Source organism: Puntigrus tetrazona, unplaced genomic scaffold (genome assembly GCF_018831695.1).
Source record: "Puntigrus tetrazona isolate hp1 unplaced genomic scaffold, ASM1883169v1 S000000793, whole genome shotgun sequence".
Lineage (NCBI taxonomy): Eukaryota > Metazoa > Chordata > Actinopteri > Cypriniformes > Cyprinidae > Puntigrus > Puntigrus tetrazona.
The window spans coordinates 140,973-157,942 of NW_025048397.1; the positions used below are offsets into that span (position 1 = coordinate 140,973).

Sequence of the window (16,970 nt, forward strand, 5' to 3'; positions counted from 1 at the left end):
CGCCTGACACTGATGTATTCTGCAGAGGTGGACTTTTGGCAAGGGGGTCCTTTAGAATATTACCTTTATTAGTTTAGTGAATGTCTCACGGCGTTGACAAAAAGTGGGGACACAACTTTGAGACCTTATGAAACATGCATGTGTCTCTGAAAAACAACCTTGCTTTGATATAAGTGTTGCTTTTCATTAAAACAAAATCGTTTTCATCATCAAAAAACATTTTTATTATATGAATGATTAGACCCTTCTCTCTGGACAATAAGATTTGGTATAATAAGACAAAAATGTATTGTGTTCAATATATTCTATTATTAATCCCTCGTAACATTTAAAAATGCATCTAATAGCAGTTGCTGGACCTGTTTTGTCCCATGTCTCAAGTATGACTGTGCACGCTATAAAAGCAACTTAAGTTGGTCCACCAACGTGATTGAGCAGATACTCAGTTAACTCCTCCTCCCTCTGATCTCTTGATGGATTGCTCACCTAGGTTTGTTCCGCAATTTACAAATAAAGCACTACAGGTAGTGTAATGTGACGACACACAGACAACACAAATTGGAATTTTTTGGTTTTGATGTTTATTTGTGTCGCAGTTACACATCAAGACTGTGGTGGCCAATGCTGGTGTCCTAATTTGAACAAAATGGTAGCAAATAAAACTAAACATTTGCTTTGGTTTGACCTGAGAGTAAGGGCGAGAGAGGGTGATACTGTACATGTTAATTGGGGTGGCTGTATGGCTCTATTCCACAACCTAGGGAACTGCCGACCTAGGCAGCATTTTAAGGCATCATAAGCATACTCCCGATGACAAGGGTGTTCCAGAAGGTAGGCAGCTTTAGATTCACAGCCTCCAACGATACCGAGATGTGGAAAAATTCTAAGGCAGCAATGCAAGTATCTTTTGCAGAGAAGGCAATCCTAGAGTAAAAATATCCATCCGAGATGGCAGACGAAGCAAGAGAAATGCAGAATATGAAATATAAAACTGAAAATGTACCACTATTATGCTCTCTGTTTTTATATATTTTTGAACATACTTTGTTAGCTTAGCAACATGGTAACACCAAACTCTTTCGAAACCATTTGTTGAACAGAGATGCCCCTGTGCACTTTGTGAGTAGCTTCAAGAAGAATGTTCCAAATAAGTCACTTAAAAGTTTAGTTTCAGTAAGGATGGTGCCTAGAAGGCTCTCTAGGTTTTGGAATAGAGCCTGTGAATCCAATTAAGACTGGCAGTTAAAGTTTTCTGTATCAAGGTTCTTAGTTACCAAATTTGTTTTTGTGTGAAGGGAGAATATGGGGCGTTTTATTTTTGGCTTCCCAAGTTTTCAGACAGTAAAGGCCAAAGGCAGTGGTGCAGGAAGTTAAAAGGAATCTCGTCAACAGCAGGCATGAGGCAAAACCTAAAGCAGCTCCGAGGCAGGAATGGATAGAGAGTGCGGAATGTTTGAGTGGTCTCAAGAAGACCTATCGGCGTGTTTCCTTCTGCTGGTCTTCTCGATCATGGTCTCCACCACTGTGGTTGTCTCTTCGTAGCCCTTCACTTTTTTATCAGGTGAGATCTTCTCCACCGACTCCACTACTTCTACCTTCTCGTAAGTCATGGAATCAGGGGGAATGGAACTGGGCGATGGCATGGGAGGAGGGTTTCGGAAGCTGCCGAGGTCGTCCGGGTTCTTGCTCTTGCCTCCACGTTGGGGTGAGGGCTGCCTGGGACCTGGAGGGGGGCCTGGCGGTGGACTGGGGCTCGGTTCTGGTTCTTTCGTCTTTGGATGAGGTTCTCCATTTTTGGACTTTTCCCTCTCCCCGTTTCCACCCTTCTTCCTCTCTCCATCCTCTTTTTTCCTTTCTGGATCTGAAGGTGTGGAAGGGGTTAAGGGTGTTGGTCCAGGTGAGGGTGTACCTCTCCAGTACGGATCATAAGGATTCATGCCATCTTGGATGGTGACGTAGATGTGACTGGCAGAAGGAGTGGTTGAAAAGAAGCAGGGGTCCAGGTAGCTAGAGTCGCCTGTCACTAGTACATAACGTCCCTTGGTGAAGAAGTCAGCGATGGGCTCTGGTCTCCGCACCGCTTCATGCGGCCGCGTATGATGTTACAGAGCGTGTCGAAGGCTTTGCTGATCTGGGCGCCATCAGGCACATCCTCACGAGGAGCATGCTCCTCATTTCCCAGCCCCTGCTGCTCCTTTAGTACTTCCTCTTCATATTCTTCTGCTTGCTTCTCCTTGAGTGCTCCAGCTCCTTTGGATGTGATCTCTTTCTTTTTAATAACTTTCTTAGCCAAGTACTTCTGACGAGGTTTTACGCTGGTGATGTCTTGGATGACTTGGGTGATATCTAAAAACAGATAATTGACATAAATGATTTGGGTATAATCTTAGGGTCAGGCAAAAATGACTATGGTGCATTTCTGACAAAACTGCGGTAAGGCAAGCTTGCAGCAGACTTTAACCCAGCAGTCAAAGCAGCACTACATCGTAACGGTGTGGACTTGGTGCCATTTGGGACAGGGCCTCGTATGCATACAGTCGACCTACACTAAACATAAGGTGGGTCTCAATGATGTGACACAATCAAATAGAGGCGAGCTAATGCAGTTAAACATGTCTCTAGTGCAAAGCATTTAAACCTGTCTGAGAAGGACACAAAAACCAACAGCGAGAGAAACTGTGTTACTCATCAGTTGCAACATTTTTTTTTAAAGAAATGTGGCAATGCGATACGTGCGTCAAACATAAAAACTGTTTTTGGCCTTCGGCCCAGTTTTCATTTTGTTCGGTTTCGGCAAAGAATTCATATTTCAGTGAATCCCTAATGATTTTTAAGCTTGGCCCTCTGAATTCCCAAGTGATTTAATTTCACTAGCCCCCTCTCACATCTATGATGGCAGATCAGGTGAAGTACCTCACTGAGAGGGGAATATTCACTATTGAGGTGAATACGGGTAAGGTTAGGGACATGATTGGTGGTAGGGGTAGCTTTAAGGGTGGGTTAAGGTGTCAGGGATTGGTCAACAATGTAATTATAAATATAATTACAGAAATTAATTACAAATGTAATTACATATAGGCATTTTTATAAATACAAGTTCAATGTAAAAACATGTATGTACAAAATTTGTGAAATTTAAGCACATAGTAGTCAAGGCCACCTAATATAAACTTTATTACCAGTATTTACTTAACAAGATTATTATTTAATCTACTTGACAAACCTAAACCATTTTTTTTCTTCTCAGGAAACGTTTTGTGGCTCTCAACAAACAGCAGTTACTCGCTACGGTTCCATGAGCGCAGACATAAAGGTCACAGTCATTTATCATTGTTAACAGGCCAATGCAAGGATCTTAAAGGCAATTTTATAATGTTTCTACATTCAAGTAGCTGTAGAGGGACTGAGCGAGACGAGTGGGCATGATTGACAGCTGAGTGGGCGTAAATCTTCCTTCTGGCTGGCAGCTGCTGGCTGCTGATTTGTTGCCTTTTAAGACTATCACAATGATGCAGTCATGTTACATAACAGCCCACCCCCAGCCCAGACGCTCACCTTTTCCTTTCATGGTTATGCTGGGACTATGGCTGTATTTATAATTGGTTGTGAGCAAAGTAATGGGTGTCCCAATTATCGCTGAGTTCAGTCTGTGATAGTGAGAGGGAAAAAGAAAACAAAATTATTAAAGAAAGGTTTCAGAGAAAACAATGTTAAATATTATTCATGCAAAAAGCTATCGTATTAATGAATAACGCTGGAATACATTTATGCCTACATATCTGTGAAGAATTGAAATGCAGTGGCTAAAGAAGAAAAAAACAAGCTGGGTATATTAGAGTTTACTGACTATGAAGTTATACTGCCACTTTGTGGCAGCAAGAGCCCAAACCAAATAAGAATGACATTTTAATTCATATTAACATATCTATTGTCCAGAACAGTGAAGATAAACAGGGGTTTTTCATTGTCATATTAAAATAATAGTATTACACTTTAATCACAAGTTCAATATACGGTATATAGGGGCTACATACAGTACCCCTCACGGTCTCACCTGTTGTCTTCGTTCTCGATGATTCTCTTGTACCGCTCCAGCTCGTTCTCCAGAGAGGTCTGGTACATGGCCAGCTGTCGACAGTCGTTGGTGTATTTCTCCAGTGACCTCTCGGCCTCTTCGATCTCCTTCCTGTGGGTCTCGATTTGTTCGTTGTAAAGCTGGATCTCGTCGTCGTCGTAGCTCTCTTGTGTGGTCTTGATGGTCTGTTCCAACACAGCGGTCTAGAAGAACAAACATGTTACGCATATACAGTACATTATACCATTACAGCTTCAAACAACTGGTTTCTATGGATCTGTTACACTGTGATCAAAGCTGAATGTTCAGCATCATTACTCCAGTCATCAGCGTTACACTAAATGTTCTAATACGCTGATTTGGAGAAAGATTTCTGATTAATATCAACTGTGGAAAGTTCAAAAGAACAGCGTCTACTTGCAATACAAATACTTTTAAATGCTTTTACTGTCAATCTTGATCAATATAATGCATCCTTGAAGAATAAAAGTAAAATGATGCTTACTGACTTACAAGCGTACATAGTGTACATGTTTAACGATGCTGCTAACAGTGGACGAGCTTTTACAGAGATAATTGCATTTTTTTATATTCAGTATGTGTTAACAATTGCATATTGTCTGACCTAAGCCAAATCGTAACGTAACATTTTGGTATGCAGTTGTAAAGTGTTTGGTCTCCGTTTACTAGTTACAGCCTGAAGCAAAGCCAGCTCATTTTCTCTCGTCTTCATTAATATGGTGATTTGGGCTGATCACCTCGGTCTGCAGTCTCTGTTTCTGCGCCTGGAGCTGGCAGAGGGCGCTCTTGTACTCCTCCAGCTGACTGCGCAGGCGCTGGCACGCGCCTCTGAGCGAGCAGACGCTCCTGGTCCTGCGAGAAGACAGCACTTATGATCAACTATCGGACCGGCATGTTTCACTTGGATTCACATGACTGTAAGATGAGATCAAATCCAGGCAGTGACTTCTCTAAAAGGGCCGCGGACGCTGAGAGTCAAACAGTCTTTTCTGGGAGAAGACGTCCATATGCACGACTTAATAAGTGTTGATTAAAAATAAAGAGCTAAAGGATAACGTTTTCAAATCGAGAAATAAAACGGCATGTTTCATTGTTTAAAATCCAGCTTGATTACTGTGCCATGTTGATGCAGGTGCTACTATAGTTATAAATACAGTTATTAGGCCTATATTTCCATTTGTGCAGCAGAATGTGAATGAACCATACCTTCAAATGTTTCTGTTTTGTTCCTAAGCAGACTTTCACCTGTCAGGCTATGAAACGGTCAAAACAATTCCACAGACTCACAAAGAAAGAGGGACCTTTTGACTTGGGCCAGTAAACAAGCGTTCATAAATCATAGCAGCTGCACATCAACGCTCAAAAAACCACTCAAACACCTTAGCAACCAGATAGCAGAGCCTTGGCAACCCATTTGAGCACTGCAAAGGCATGCGCCACTCACTCTTTCCTCGGAAAATACCTTCTTTGTAACTATTGCAAGGCAGTATAGTACTATATATTTTTAAGCGATTTTCAGCACACTTTAAGTAAATATTGTAGAGCAAACAATTGTTCATTTAATTGCAGTGCATATGTTAAGTGTTATGAGGTTTTTAAATATGGATATTTTTCTTAAACACATCAATTCACTTCAGAAGACTTTTATTAACCCTCTGGAGCTGTGTGGGACATGTTTTATGATGGTATTTGTTCACGTTTTTCACTACCTACATTATAAAACTGAGAAGAGGCAGGATATTTTTTAATTTAACTGATTGTATTAGTCTGAAAGATGTCAGCCTAGAGGGATACTCGCATCGGATGAACTATTTTCACCTGTATTTTGTATACAGTAAAAAATACTGTATTTGAATTTTTTTTTATTTTGTATTATAATTTTAAATACATTTCCATGTATTTTTGCTGCTTCACTATTGGGTCATGAACTGAGAGACCAAACTACATTGCGCTTAAAAACTTCCGGTAAGTTTCAGAACCCAAAAATTCTGGTTAGTCTAAAAACAGCTTATAATGAAGCCAATCTGCAAAGACCACAGCTTGTGGAATGTGCCACACTGTGATGTAAGAGTGTGGCTAAGCTCCGCCTCCTCACCGATCACTGCCTGTGTAGTTCTGCTAACCAGTTCCACATTCATGCCTGTGTAGCCTTGATTAGCCACACCCTGAAATTCTAGCTTGCTGCCTGTTTAGCCCCGCCCACTGATTCTACAGCAGCTGTGTTCATAGACTGTTAAAAGGATAGATGACACGTCTCCGCTTCCTTCCACTATAGCAAAATTGAAGCCAAATCATCTCAGTATGGCCACTTACATTTTGAGCAAAACAGACCCAATTTACCACAACGACACGGCATGTTTTTATATCATCAAATTATTGGTAAAAATGCATTAAAAAAGGATATCCAGATGTCTGTTGTACATACGCTACAGCTCCTCAAACACTGAATAAAATAAAACAATAAAAGCATTTTTTTAAATTACTTTGCAAATTTATAAATAACTTCATTTAAGTAGTGTGAGAGCACAACACGTGTTGGCATAGCAACATAATACTTCCTGTTTTTTTTCCACTTATGAAGGCAGTCTCGTTTAATTCTAGGTTGAGGATGCTTCAAATACACATCTTGTTTAGCCCCGCCCACTGATTCTACAGCGCTGCCTGTTTAGCCCCGCCCACTGATTCTACAGCGCTGCTGGTTTAGCACCGCCCACCGACTGGTCTCACTGTCTGTTTAGCCCCGCCCACCAATATGAGCACATAGTGTTTACGAGAGGACGATTGCAGGTCTTCGCAGATACCAAAAGATAAAGATGCCTATACTGCATTAAGATAATAGAACGTTCTGATGAGGAGGTTACATACAGGACTGTAGCCTAACTTTCAAATAATGATGTTTTTGATGCAAAAATAACATTGTAAGTCAATGGGGGAAAACAACGAAGGCAGTTCATGACCCCTTTAAAGTATGAACAAACACAACAAATGACATAAAAAAGGCATCCCGAAAAAGCGGAGCACAAACGAACGCAGTGATCTTTGCTCCAGGTCCCCGCAGTGCAGATGTGAGACATGCACTCGGGTGAGAAGCAGGAAGATAAAGGGTGTCATCGCTCAGGGAGACTGATCACTCAGGGCACATTCAGAGCGCTGCGTTAATTTCACTGGCACCGGCGCAGCACTATTCTTATTGCATGTGACACCCAGAGAGTCAGCAAGGGCCCGAGGCGCCGAGAGCCACAAGGTCACCCTACCTCTGAGACGGACGTGGTCGCCATGAGGGGAATCGTCTGGTTGATCTGATGCAGGATGTTTAGATATGTCTGGATTTCGGCGAGGTTCTGTGGAGAAAATAAACACGAGAGACAGGAATCAATGGAGGTGGACGTGATGAGCGGCGGAGACTGTTGAAAGGTCAATTTCATTACAGAGGAGACCTGCACACCAGGAGTTTACAGGAGGCTTTCCTTTCTTCACCGTGATTGTGTCAAATGTTGTGCCCTACAGACGGTTAAATATAGATAATTATATAAACTACATCTGACTGGAGTGCAAAGAAAAGATGCTAGATCAGCGGTTTTAAAAAGTTAATAGTAAATTATATCACTAATGCCAGAAAACAGAATAGTTGCAGTGTTATAACATATAATGTATTAATGTATCACTCGTGGATAAGAGATTAGAGACTAAAACGATAGCATATTTGTTTCATTTTTAATTATCAATTATCAAAAAACATTTTTTTTGCTATGGTTAAATATTCAGTGATAATTTCAAAAGATTTTTGAATTTTGGCATACACAGTAATCTAGATGTGTACATAGTATGTAACCACAGTGTGAGTATCTATAGCTGTAATGTCTGTGAAAGTGCAGACGTGTAACAGGACTAACAGCACTTATTGGTAAAGACAGTGGTATACTTTTAGATTAAGTAGACAAATTCTATGGATTTAGCATGTAATTACTCTGATGTTAATGACCTGAATGTTACACTTTATATTAATCGGACGGTTCCTGAGGAGTTATCATGTAATTACACCGGTATTACAGTGTTGCACCAACTCCACCAACTCCAGATCCAACTCCTCACACATCTCCACCCCCTGGATCAAACTGTACCCATTGCTCTTATACATACTGTTGTTACAAAATGTAGTTATATAATTCATGTTACATGAGTACTTTTAAACAAAAAATGTTGTGAACAATGTCCTGTTGCACATTTGCACTTCCACATACCATTTTGAGGTTAGTTGCATGCGTGTAGTTACGGAAATCTTACAGCTGTAGATACTACATGCCAATGTGTACTTACACTGTTGTACACATCTAGTTACTATGTAAGTACACAGGTATTAGGGACACTTAAAGTGGAAACTTTAACCTTTTCTCTCTTCACATAGCTATCTTTGACATTGAAACTAGTAGATACCATACGTTTTGTCATGCTAGCATTTGTGTAAATATCTAAACAACGTGTCTTACGATGAACCCAGGAACAGGGTTGGGAAACACTGCTTAAATGTACCGATTTAGGGGGTTAATAATGCACAAAGGTGTAGTCTGCGTGTTCAGATCAGGAGTAGTTGTTATCAGGAATGCGACACGCAAAGCTTACAGTAATGTCGTGATCAGCATCCAAACACAGGCACATTTCACTAACTCTTTCCTCGCATATGTAATATTCACGCTCTGTAAACACTGATTGATTAACTGAGCAGGCGCTTTTAGACGGCGTATGCATGACTGCGTAAAAAGCATATGTTCTCTCAAGCGCCTCATGAGATTACGGTAGACGTGAACAGAGGAACAGCTTCAGTTTCCATCATGACTACTTCAGAAGAGAGATACACTGACGGCCACAGAGCCGAAGAGTCGCCTTAAAGACCCCATCAGTATTGTCAGTGTCTGGTAGCTTTTGGTCTCTTTACTTTCGGAAGCTTAGAAAGTGTAGTAAAGATTTAGTATAAAATATAAAATACAGTTGTACTTCCAACTAGCACTAGCACTGCTAAGTTCCTCCCAAACTTGTTAAGATGTTACATAAGGAAGTCCGATTATTAGTCAAACAAATATCTACATCTTGATTGCTTGAAGAAACTTCTTTGTTAATTTGTCAACTACAGTAGTTCTTTAAAAGTGTCTAAATATTATTTGCGACCATTAGTGGCAAAGATGTTGTTGTTGCTACTGAATTATGCTTTTATATTAAACAGTAATACCAGTAAGACATCAGTCACATAAATGGCAAAGAAATATTATGGCTGCTGGGTCATATATGTGTTCGTGTTGAGAGAGTGTGTTTTTGTGCTTCCGGCTGCTGTTCGAGCTTCTGAAAAAATGTACATGTTGTTGAGAAACCTCTGGCTTCGAGGCGCTGAATGTGATGTACAGCAGTGCTGATTAAACATAATGCAGGAGCACACAATGGTCTGTCACCGTGACGGCTCCGAAAAACACTGCTGACATCACACTTAAAAGATGGTCCAGTGCCAAATTCTGTCATCTGAGTGAACAGATGTAAGATCAGCACAAAAACCCACCTCTCAACAACATCCATAATACACTGATTCCTCAAAATGAGGAATATGAGGAAATTCAATGAGAAAACACAGGGTCCCGCTTTTTTAACTCAAGAAAGTAATTTGCTGTCTATTCATAGTTAGTAGTCAATGTTTAGGTATGGGGCACGACTAAGGGATGTAGTCATACAGAATAAGGAATTAATATGTGCTTTATAAGTGCTAATACACAGCCAATAGACTAGTGATCAGTGCTGGATTAAATACCTGAAAGCCACACTTGGGTAAAAGTACAAATACCTTACTAGAAAATGACTTGAGTAAAACTTTGTGTAAAAGTATGTGATATTTATTCTACTTAAGTATGAAAAGTATTTAAGTATTTCAAACAAAAATAAAGTTACAAAATGTTACAAATATGTTAAATCTATATATATAATACACATTGTATGACTATAAAATATATACATACAAATATATATATACAAAATATATATTGCATCTGTATGTGTTTGTATATAATGCATGTGAAATTAAACTTGCAAGCAAATGGCAGCAAATGACTGTTAATGAGTGAGTCACTGAGATTCGAGAAATTCATTTGAGTTGCTGATTCATTCAGTTAGTAAGTGAGTCACTGAATCATTCATTCAACTAATTTGTTCAAAAATCAAATCATTGTTAGCAAAAAGAACAACGTGTGCGAGGGAGATGCTGTGATCTTTTGTAAAAGTGTAATTGCTGTCCATTTCGGTTCTTTTTCAATTTTTCGAATCCTACACAAGAAGCCTTCAAAGGTGTAGGCTTTAAAACATCATTTGTGTCGAATGCTTTTAGTAAGTGGGGTTTACTATGGTTTGCCATTCACTGTACACTTCTGCCACCAGATGACAATTTCGCACAAGAGCTTTCGAGAGGGCTACTCGAAAAGATAGAAAATAGGAGTTGTGTTCGCCTCCTACCTTTTTGTGCCTCTCTTTGGTGGCGTTGACGTCATCTTGCAGGAACTGCAGCTGGATTTGATACTCAAGGTTTCTCAATAGAACCGTGTCGGCTTCCTGTGAACACAACAGCAAATTGACTCATAATTGTGTGGCTGTGATAGACTTTCTCTGGAAAAGCGATCAGTGGCGATGCATTTTCCTTTCTCTGGCTCCTGCTAGCCCCATTACATTGCACTCGAGCAGATAAACACTGGTGGATTTTAAAGCAAAGAAGCACTCCAGGATATGCATTAGAGACTTCACCACAAGTAAGGGTTGATCTTAAACCAGAATCATACAGTACGTGATTCAACGCAGATGCCTGCCGGCAGCATAAGTGTTCATGCATTTGTGATCATGCTAGCAGTGCCCATAACTCAGGGGGAGGGACACAGTTAACTATCTGTTAAATATCTGTGGTAATAAAGTGTGTTATTACCTGGGTAGCTAACTGTTTCACTAACATGCTCAAAACAACAACAAAAGACTGTAGATGACATTTTTGAAACAACTGTTAGCTATAGCACCTTGTTTGATTTTTTCTGAGAATGCATAGTGTAACAAAACTAATTGTACCAACACACACCTTTAAGCTTAGGATCAGCTAGAAGCGTTTGAATTAGAAAGGACTTGCTGTATATTTCTGCCAAAAGTAGCAGCTTAAAGTACAAAAAGCCTGGAGCAGTTTATAGTATTGAATTTCTAAAAGAATGACAAGTCCTTGAGTCTGTGTTATGTTGATTTTAGCACTGGTGCTGAGCCTAAAAGCAGCTCTTGCCTGTGGTTAAGTTCCTGAAGAGCATCATCTCTTGTGGATTATTTTTATAACCGTCTGAGAAACTGCAGGTCGAGAAACGCTAGTTTATTTGTACCTTATTGAGCTGTTCCAGCGTTTGCCGCAGCTGCTCTTGATATTCACATTCATTTCTGTATCTGTGGACAATAAAGAGTGTTTCAAGCACAGTTCTTCTTGCATGTTCAAGGTTTTCATTTCAAGGCTCTTTGCAACCATTAGTTATAGGGTGCGTTATCGATCTGCTCTGTGTTGCTTTGATCTCACTGCATCATTGAGCACCTTCAAGAAAGAACTAATTACAGGATTTAAGTTAAGGTTTTAGAGGTTAGTGGAATCGCATCCTAGAAATTCAGAATTTAGTAGCTTGTGACCTACCTCAGAACCTGATTTTGCTGAGTTCAACGTATTTCTTGATGAGCATCTATGTAGAGATTTGTTCAAGACTAAATCTTTGGATTAAAATATTGTTCCAGGGTCAAAAAAATATGTTGATCTAGGAACATGTCGCAACTCGTGAACTACCACAATCAGAAAGGTTTTACATTCTATGTCAATTGCCTGTGAAATGATCTGTGTTTTTTTTAATATGGCATTTCAGGTAAACCAGCCCCTAAATTGTACTTCTTAGCATCCTTCTTACTGTTAAAGTAGATTATTGAATATGCTAACTGTATTGATAGTCCACTTTAGACATTCTGCCAACAGTAAGCAACTTTGCAACTACATGTTAACTAGCAGTCATTAGCGTATTAGGTGAGCGTCATTTAACCAAGTACAAGTTTTCGGCTTAGGCTCAAGGTTAGGTGCTTCTACACCCCTATAAATCAGCTTTCATTTCCCACTGATTTTAGGAATACATTTTGGGTATGGTTAGGTTTAGGGGTAAGGATTGGGATAAGTTTATATTTTTGGGCAGTAATGTTGGTCCAGAATCAACAAAAAATATTTTACTTGGCAAAATCACGGTGTTAGCAGACTGTCTGCTTAATATTTTCTAACACTTTATTTTGATGGGTCCACAACATACTGACTTTGCAAACGTATGTCAACTTATTGTACTAATTGTAAACCTACCCTAACAGTCTACAATGAGAGTCAATAGATGCTAATGAGTAAAAATTTGTTGATGTGTAGTTGACATGCAGGTACAAAGTTACTCATAGTTAGTAGAATGTCTAAACTGGACAATCAACATAGAGTGTAACCTTAAATCATTTCTGTTTAAATAATGTCTTATTAATAATGTTTATTTAATGCCACTATGGCTGCATGTTTGCATTATCTAGGCCACCCTGCTCTCTGGTTAAGATGTTAACGGTTAAGCTCGACCTCATACTGTGGCGTTGTCTGACCTGCTGTTGTACTCATTTAGCATGCGCTCTGCATCTTTGAGCTCTCTCTCCAACTTGGCTCGATCCGATAGCAGCTCCCTGATGCGCTGTCTGTTGACACTGATCTGCTCGCTGAAGGCCTCCTCCAGCCCTGGAACCTCTTCCATGCGCTGCAGAGTCTCCAGCTGTTTGCGAAACACAGCATTGCGCTGCTCCAGCACTCGCGCCCGGTTGATGTAACGTGCGAAGCGGCTGTTCAGGTCCTGGAGGCTCTCCCAGCCCTGGACGTGGGCTATCGAGGGCCCTGCCTCTGGGCTGCTGGGCTCCTCGTAGACATCGGAGCGCTCGTACTTCTCCTTGCGCACCTCATGTCGGTAGCTGGTCTTGAACATACCGTGTGCGTGATGGCTTCCACCTCCGCAATCTTCGGCTTAGTGCTTTAGTGCCCCTCAGCACCTTTAGTGTGTGAAAACTGGGGTGCTCACCCTCTGCTGTCTCATGCTAGACTAAACTCTGCCCGCCCGGGCCTCAGGGACAAATAGCTAAAAAACTTTTCATCCTGGTGTTTCACATGGGGTCCTCGGTGGATTCTTCCAGTGGAATCCCGTGCACAAGGCCACCATTGTTGAGGGCTTTGCTGTGTTGAATGATCTTTTGACATCTGCTTTTGTTTGCAACTCAGGCCAGCTCTGTTTGTGATCACAATGATGCGCTTCCATGGCCTTCTGGTTGACAATGAAAAATTGCAGGACCTGCTTTTTCAGAGCACATGGAACAACAGCAATTTCTCGATGACAGTATGGCAATGCTGTACACAATCCCAAAACTGTGTTAAATACAGCCAGTGATGCATTTATTATGGTTATCATGGAATATTTCTTACGATTGCAATATGATAATATTACTCAAAAACTCAAGAAATGTGTATTTATTAGGTGGCTTTCAATACTATGTATGTTACTGGATTTAAATGTTCTTCTTGAAAAGTAACAGTAGGGTTAAAAGAGTTGCAGGGTAAGGTTTGGGTTACAGTTAGGTGTACATGTGTTACATTTTAATTAAATGCAAGCACTTTAGTACATTACATTGTATTAAAAGGTCAAGGGCACCTAAAATTATGTGTGACCAATAGGTTTAATTATGAGTTATGATCTTAATGATCATAAAGCATTCTTCAGGTCTGTTTAAAGTCTGATGTTAAAAGGCCAAGTGAAATAAACTTAAAGACTCTCTGTGGTTTATTGCTTTGGCATAAAAAAAATAAGACAACTTCAGTAGCCAACTAGAAAAACAAAGTTTAATTGACAAAAACTTGTCTGAATGTTTCACATAGTCTGAAGGTCAGATATATTCTTTTTTGTGAAGCTGAAGGGTATACAGTTAACTTTTTGTACTACTAATTCTTGTGCAGTTGGTTTGTAGAGTAGATTGTAGAATTTAATTACAGAGCTACATTTATCTATATAGTTGCTGCCAGTTACTGACTGACACAAATTTTAAAAGCAGTTATCTACATTGTTGATACCATCACAAATTACAACCTATAGGCTCTTTGGAAGTACGTGCCTCTACCTACATATCTGCAAAACTCCAAAAATGTATTATACATACAAACCGCTGCAGCTGGTATGAACACTATAGGCTTGTACACTGACCAGGTAGGGTCAGAGTTGGGTTTAGTGTAGGGGATATCTTCAATATTATACTATAGAGCATTAACTTTTAGCGACACACCCCAGATATTTGAATTATGATCCAGTGCAATATGTATCGGGAGCATTGTAATACAAACATAGCAATACGTGCCTATAGCAACATAACAAATACATGAGCAAATAACTGAGCGAAGCATTTCCTAGATGTTGTGCCTAATCAAAAGAAATCAAGGCAAGACACAGGACTTAGACGCTGAACTAAACAAGGGATACATTACTAATAATCACACACAGACGTGATGATGGGCCACGGTGGAAGGAATGAAGATAGGAACCATAGAGGAGAAATGGCTGCCGACTACAGGGGGCCGACCAACTGTGGAGGTGGAGAGCCACAAACTAAATCACAAAGTCTCTGTAACACGTTATTTTATGTTTACTAGAATATTAGCTATTTATTAGTTATAATTAAACACATGTTAATGCCTTATTTACATGACCTTGTTCTACACCCCTAATCCTACCAAAAACCTAAACCTAACAACTACCACACTATAAATAAGCAGTAAATTACAAATTAATTGAGGGAAAAGTCATAGTTAATAGTTAACAAGTGTTCTAAAGCGTTACCGAAGTCTCTGGTGTGTTTCTTGGGATCATTCTGTGATCTGGTTCTGAGGAGGGGTGAAGAGGAGACAGATGTCTAGATCCATTCTTCATTTCTGCGCCCACTGTTCTGTTACAGCTATAGGCAGACAAGGAGAAGGAGGAGGATCTATTAGCACCTTTATTACATAATCAAACCTTAAAGCATGGAGGAAATAAACCAGCAACCATGGAAACAGAACATATAAATACAAAGGTAAATTGTTAACTCAGCATGTCAAATGTGATACTAAGTAGCAACCATTGAAACAAGGAAACCCAATGATTAAAAACAGAATCAGAATGTGACACACAGGAATAAACGACTATTTAAAATATATTACAATGTAAACTGTTACAATGGTTCACAAGATACTGTACTGTATTTGAAACAAATAATTGCAGAAGTGGATAGCATAAGAGACTTTCAAAAAACTATTATTTCAAAAACACCCTTTTTTGTTTTAGAATTCAGAGTCCACTTTTGTTGAGAGTGCTTTGGAGGTAATCAGCTGTGTGTCTGGCACACCGGGGGCTCTGTGGCTCTGTTCAGGTGAAGCAGTGCATGGCTGAGTCATCCACATCAGGGCTTTGGGGGTCTCTGATTGGAGATGGAGCTCCTCACTGTCATTATGAATTATTATCACACCGGAGTATCCTCAAGTGATTGCTCAAAGCAGAGACGGGAAGAGCTCCTTCTCCTTTACTTCATGGGGGGAACGGTATGCTTTCCAAATGAACACGCTCTCTTTTGACATTGTGAGAGACATGACTGGCTAGAAGCAAACGGGAGGATGGTGTATGAGGGTGTGGAGCGAACAGAACTGTGCTCGATCAGTGTTCATTCTCTTCCACTGTTTTCCTGGCTATTGAATCCTCACTGGGAGATCAATGGGGGGTTTGTCATTTGGAATTGATATTCCACAATGCAGAATATTCTTCTAGCATTCACAGTGATGCACAGAACTCTGCCAAAACATGACAGCTGAAGAGACAGCATTTTTCAAAGAGCATTTGTAGCACATCAACATGGGAAGCTTGTGTATAGTGCTGCACTGAATAGAACATAGAGCTTTATGATACTATAGTGTACACTTCATGGGCATATTGTAGAGGATTTATAATAAATCATTTAATTCTGCCACATGCTGGACACAGGAAGATGATGCCTTTCAAAAAAACTGTATCTGGTGTGTCTGTATATGTAACTCATTCTTTATTATTTTTTCGAAAAAAAGAGTGTCTTTCATCATAACTTCAAAACTATATTAATATTCTGGGATATTTAAAAACTGATTCTTTTGAACTCTGGCATCACACATAACCAGCTTCATATCTATGGGTTTTCATAGACTGTAAGTTTGCTCGGGAGCTCACGGAGAGTATCACGACTGGAGCTCCAGATAGAATCCTGTGTTATTATGGTTTGACAAAACAGTTTAAATCTGTGTAAAAGGAACTTGAAATGACATGGTTGCATTAAAAAAAAAAAACTCTGCAAATACATACCTACACTATATTGTCAAAAAGTATTTACTCACTTGCCTTGGCACGCATATGAACTTAAGTGACATTCCATTGCTAATCCATAGGGTTCAATACGACATCTGTCCACTCTTTGCAGCACAAGGTTTACGACTGTGTTTATTGGAATTTTTGACCATTCTTCCAGAAGAGCATTTGTGAGGTCACACGCTGATGTTGGACGAGAAGGCCTGGCTCTCAGTCTACTCTCTAATTCATCCCAAAGGTGTTCTATCGGGTTGAGCTCATCAAGTTCATCCACACCAGACTTTGTGCACTGGTCCACAGTCATGTTGGAAGAGGAAGGGGCCAGCTTCAAACTGTTCCCACAAAGTTGAGAGCATGGAATTGTCCAAAATGTCTTGGTGTGCTAAAGCATTCAGAGTTCCTTTCACTGGAACTAAGGGGCCAAGCCC

General features: G+C 40.0%; 1 protein-coding gene across 1 annotated transcript; it reads right to left on the reverse strand.

Annotated features, from left to right (window-relative positions):
* Window positions 1–1,242: 1,242 nt before the first annotated feature.
* On the reverse strand, window positions 1,243–13,122 carry LOC122335496 (filensin). The gene is given in 10 exon segments (XM_043233378.1): window positions 1,243–2,077; window positions 2,080–2,346; window positions 3,556–3,647; window positions 4,055–4,278; window positions 4,834–4,908; window positions 4,910–4,948; window positions 7,351–7,437; window positions 10,583–10,678; window positions 11,476–11,536; window positions 12,752–13,122. Coding segments are annotated over 10 exon segments (1,926 nt in total). The 3' UTR covers window positions 1,243–1,463.
* Window positions 13,123–16,970: the final 3,848 nt, after the last annotated feature.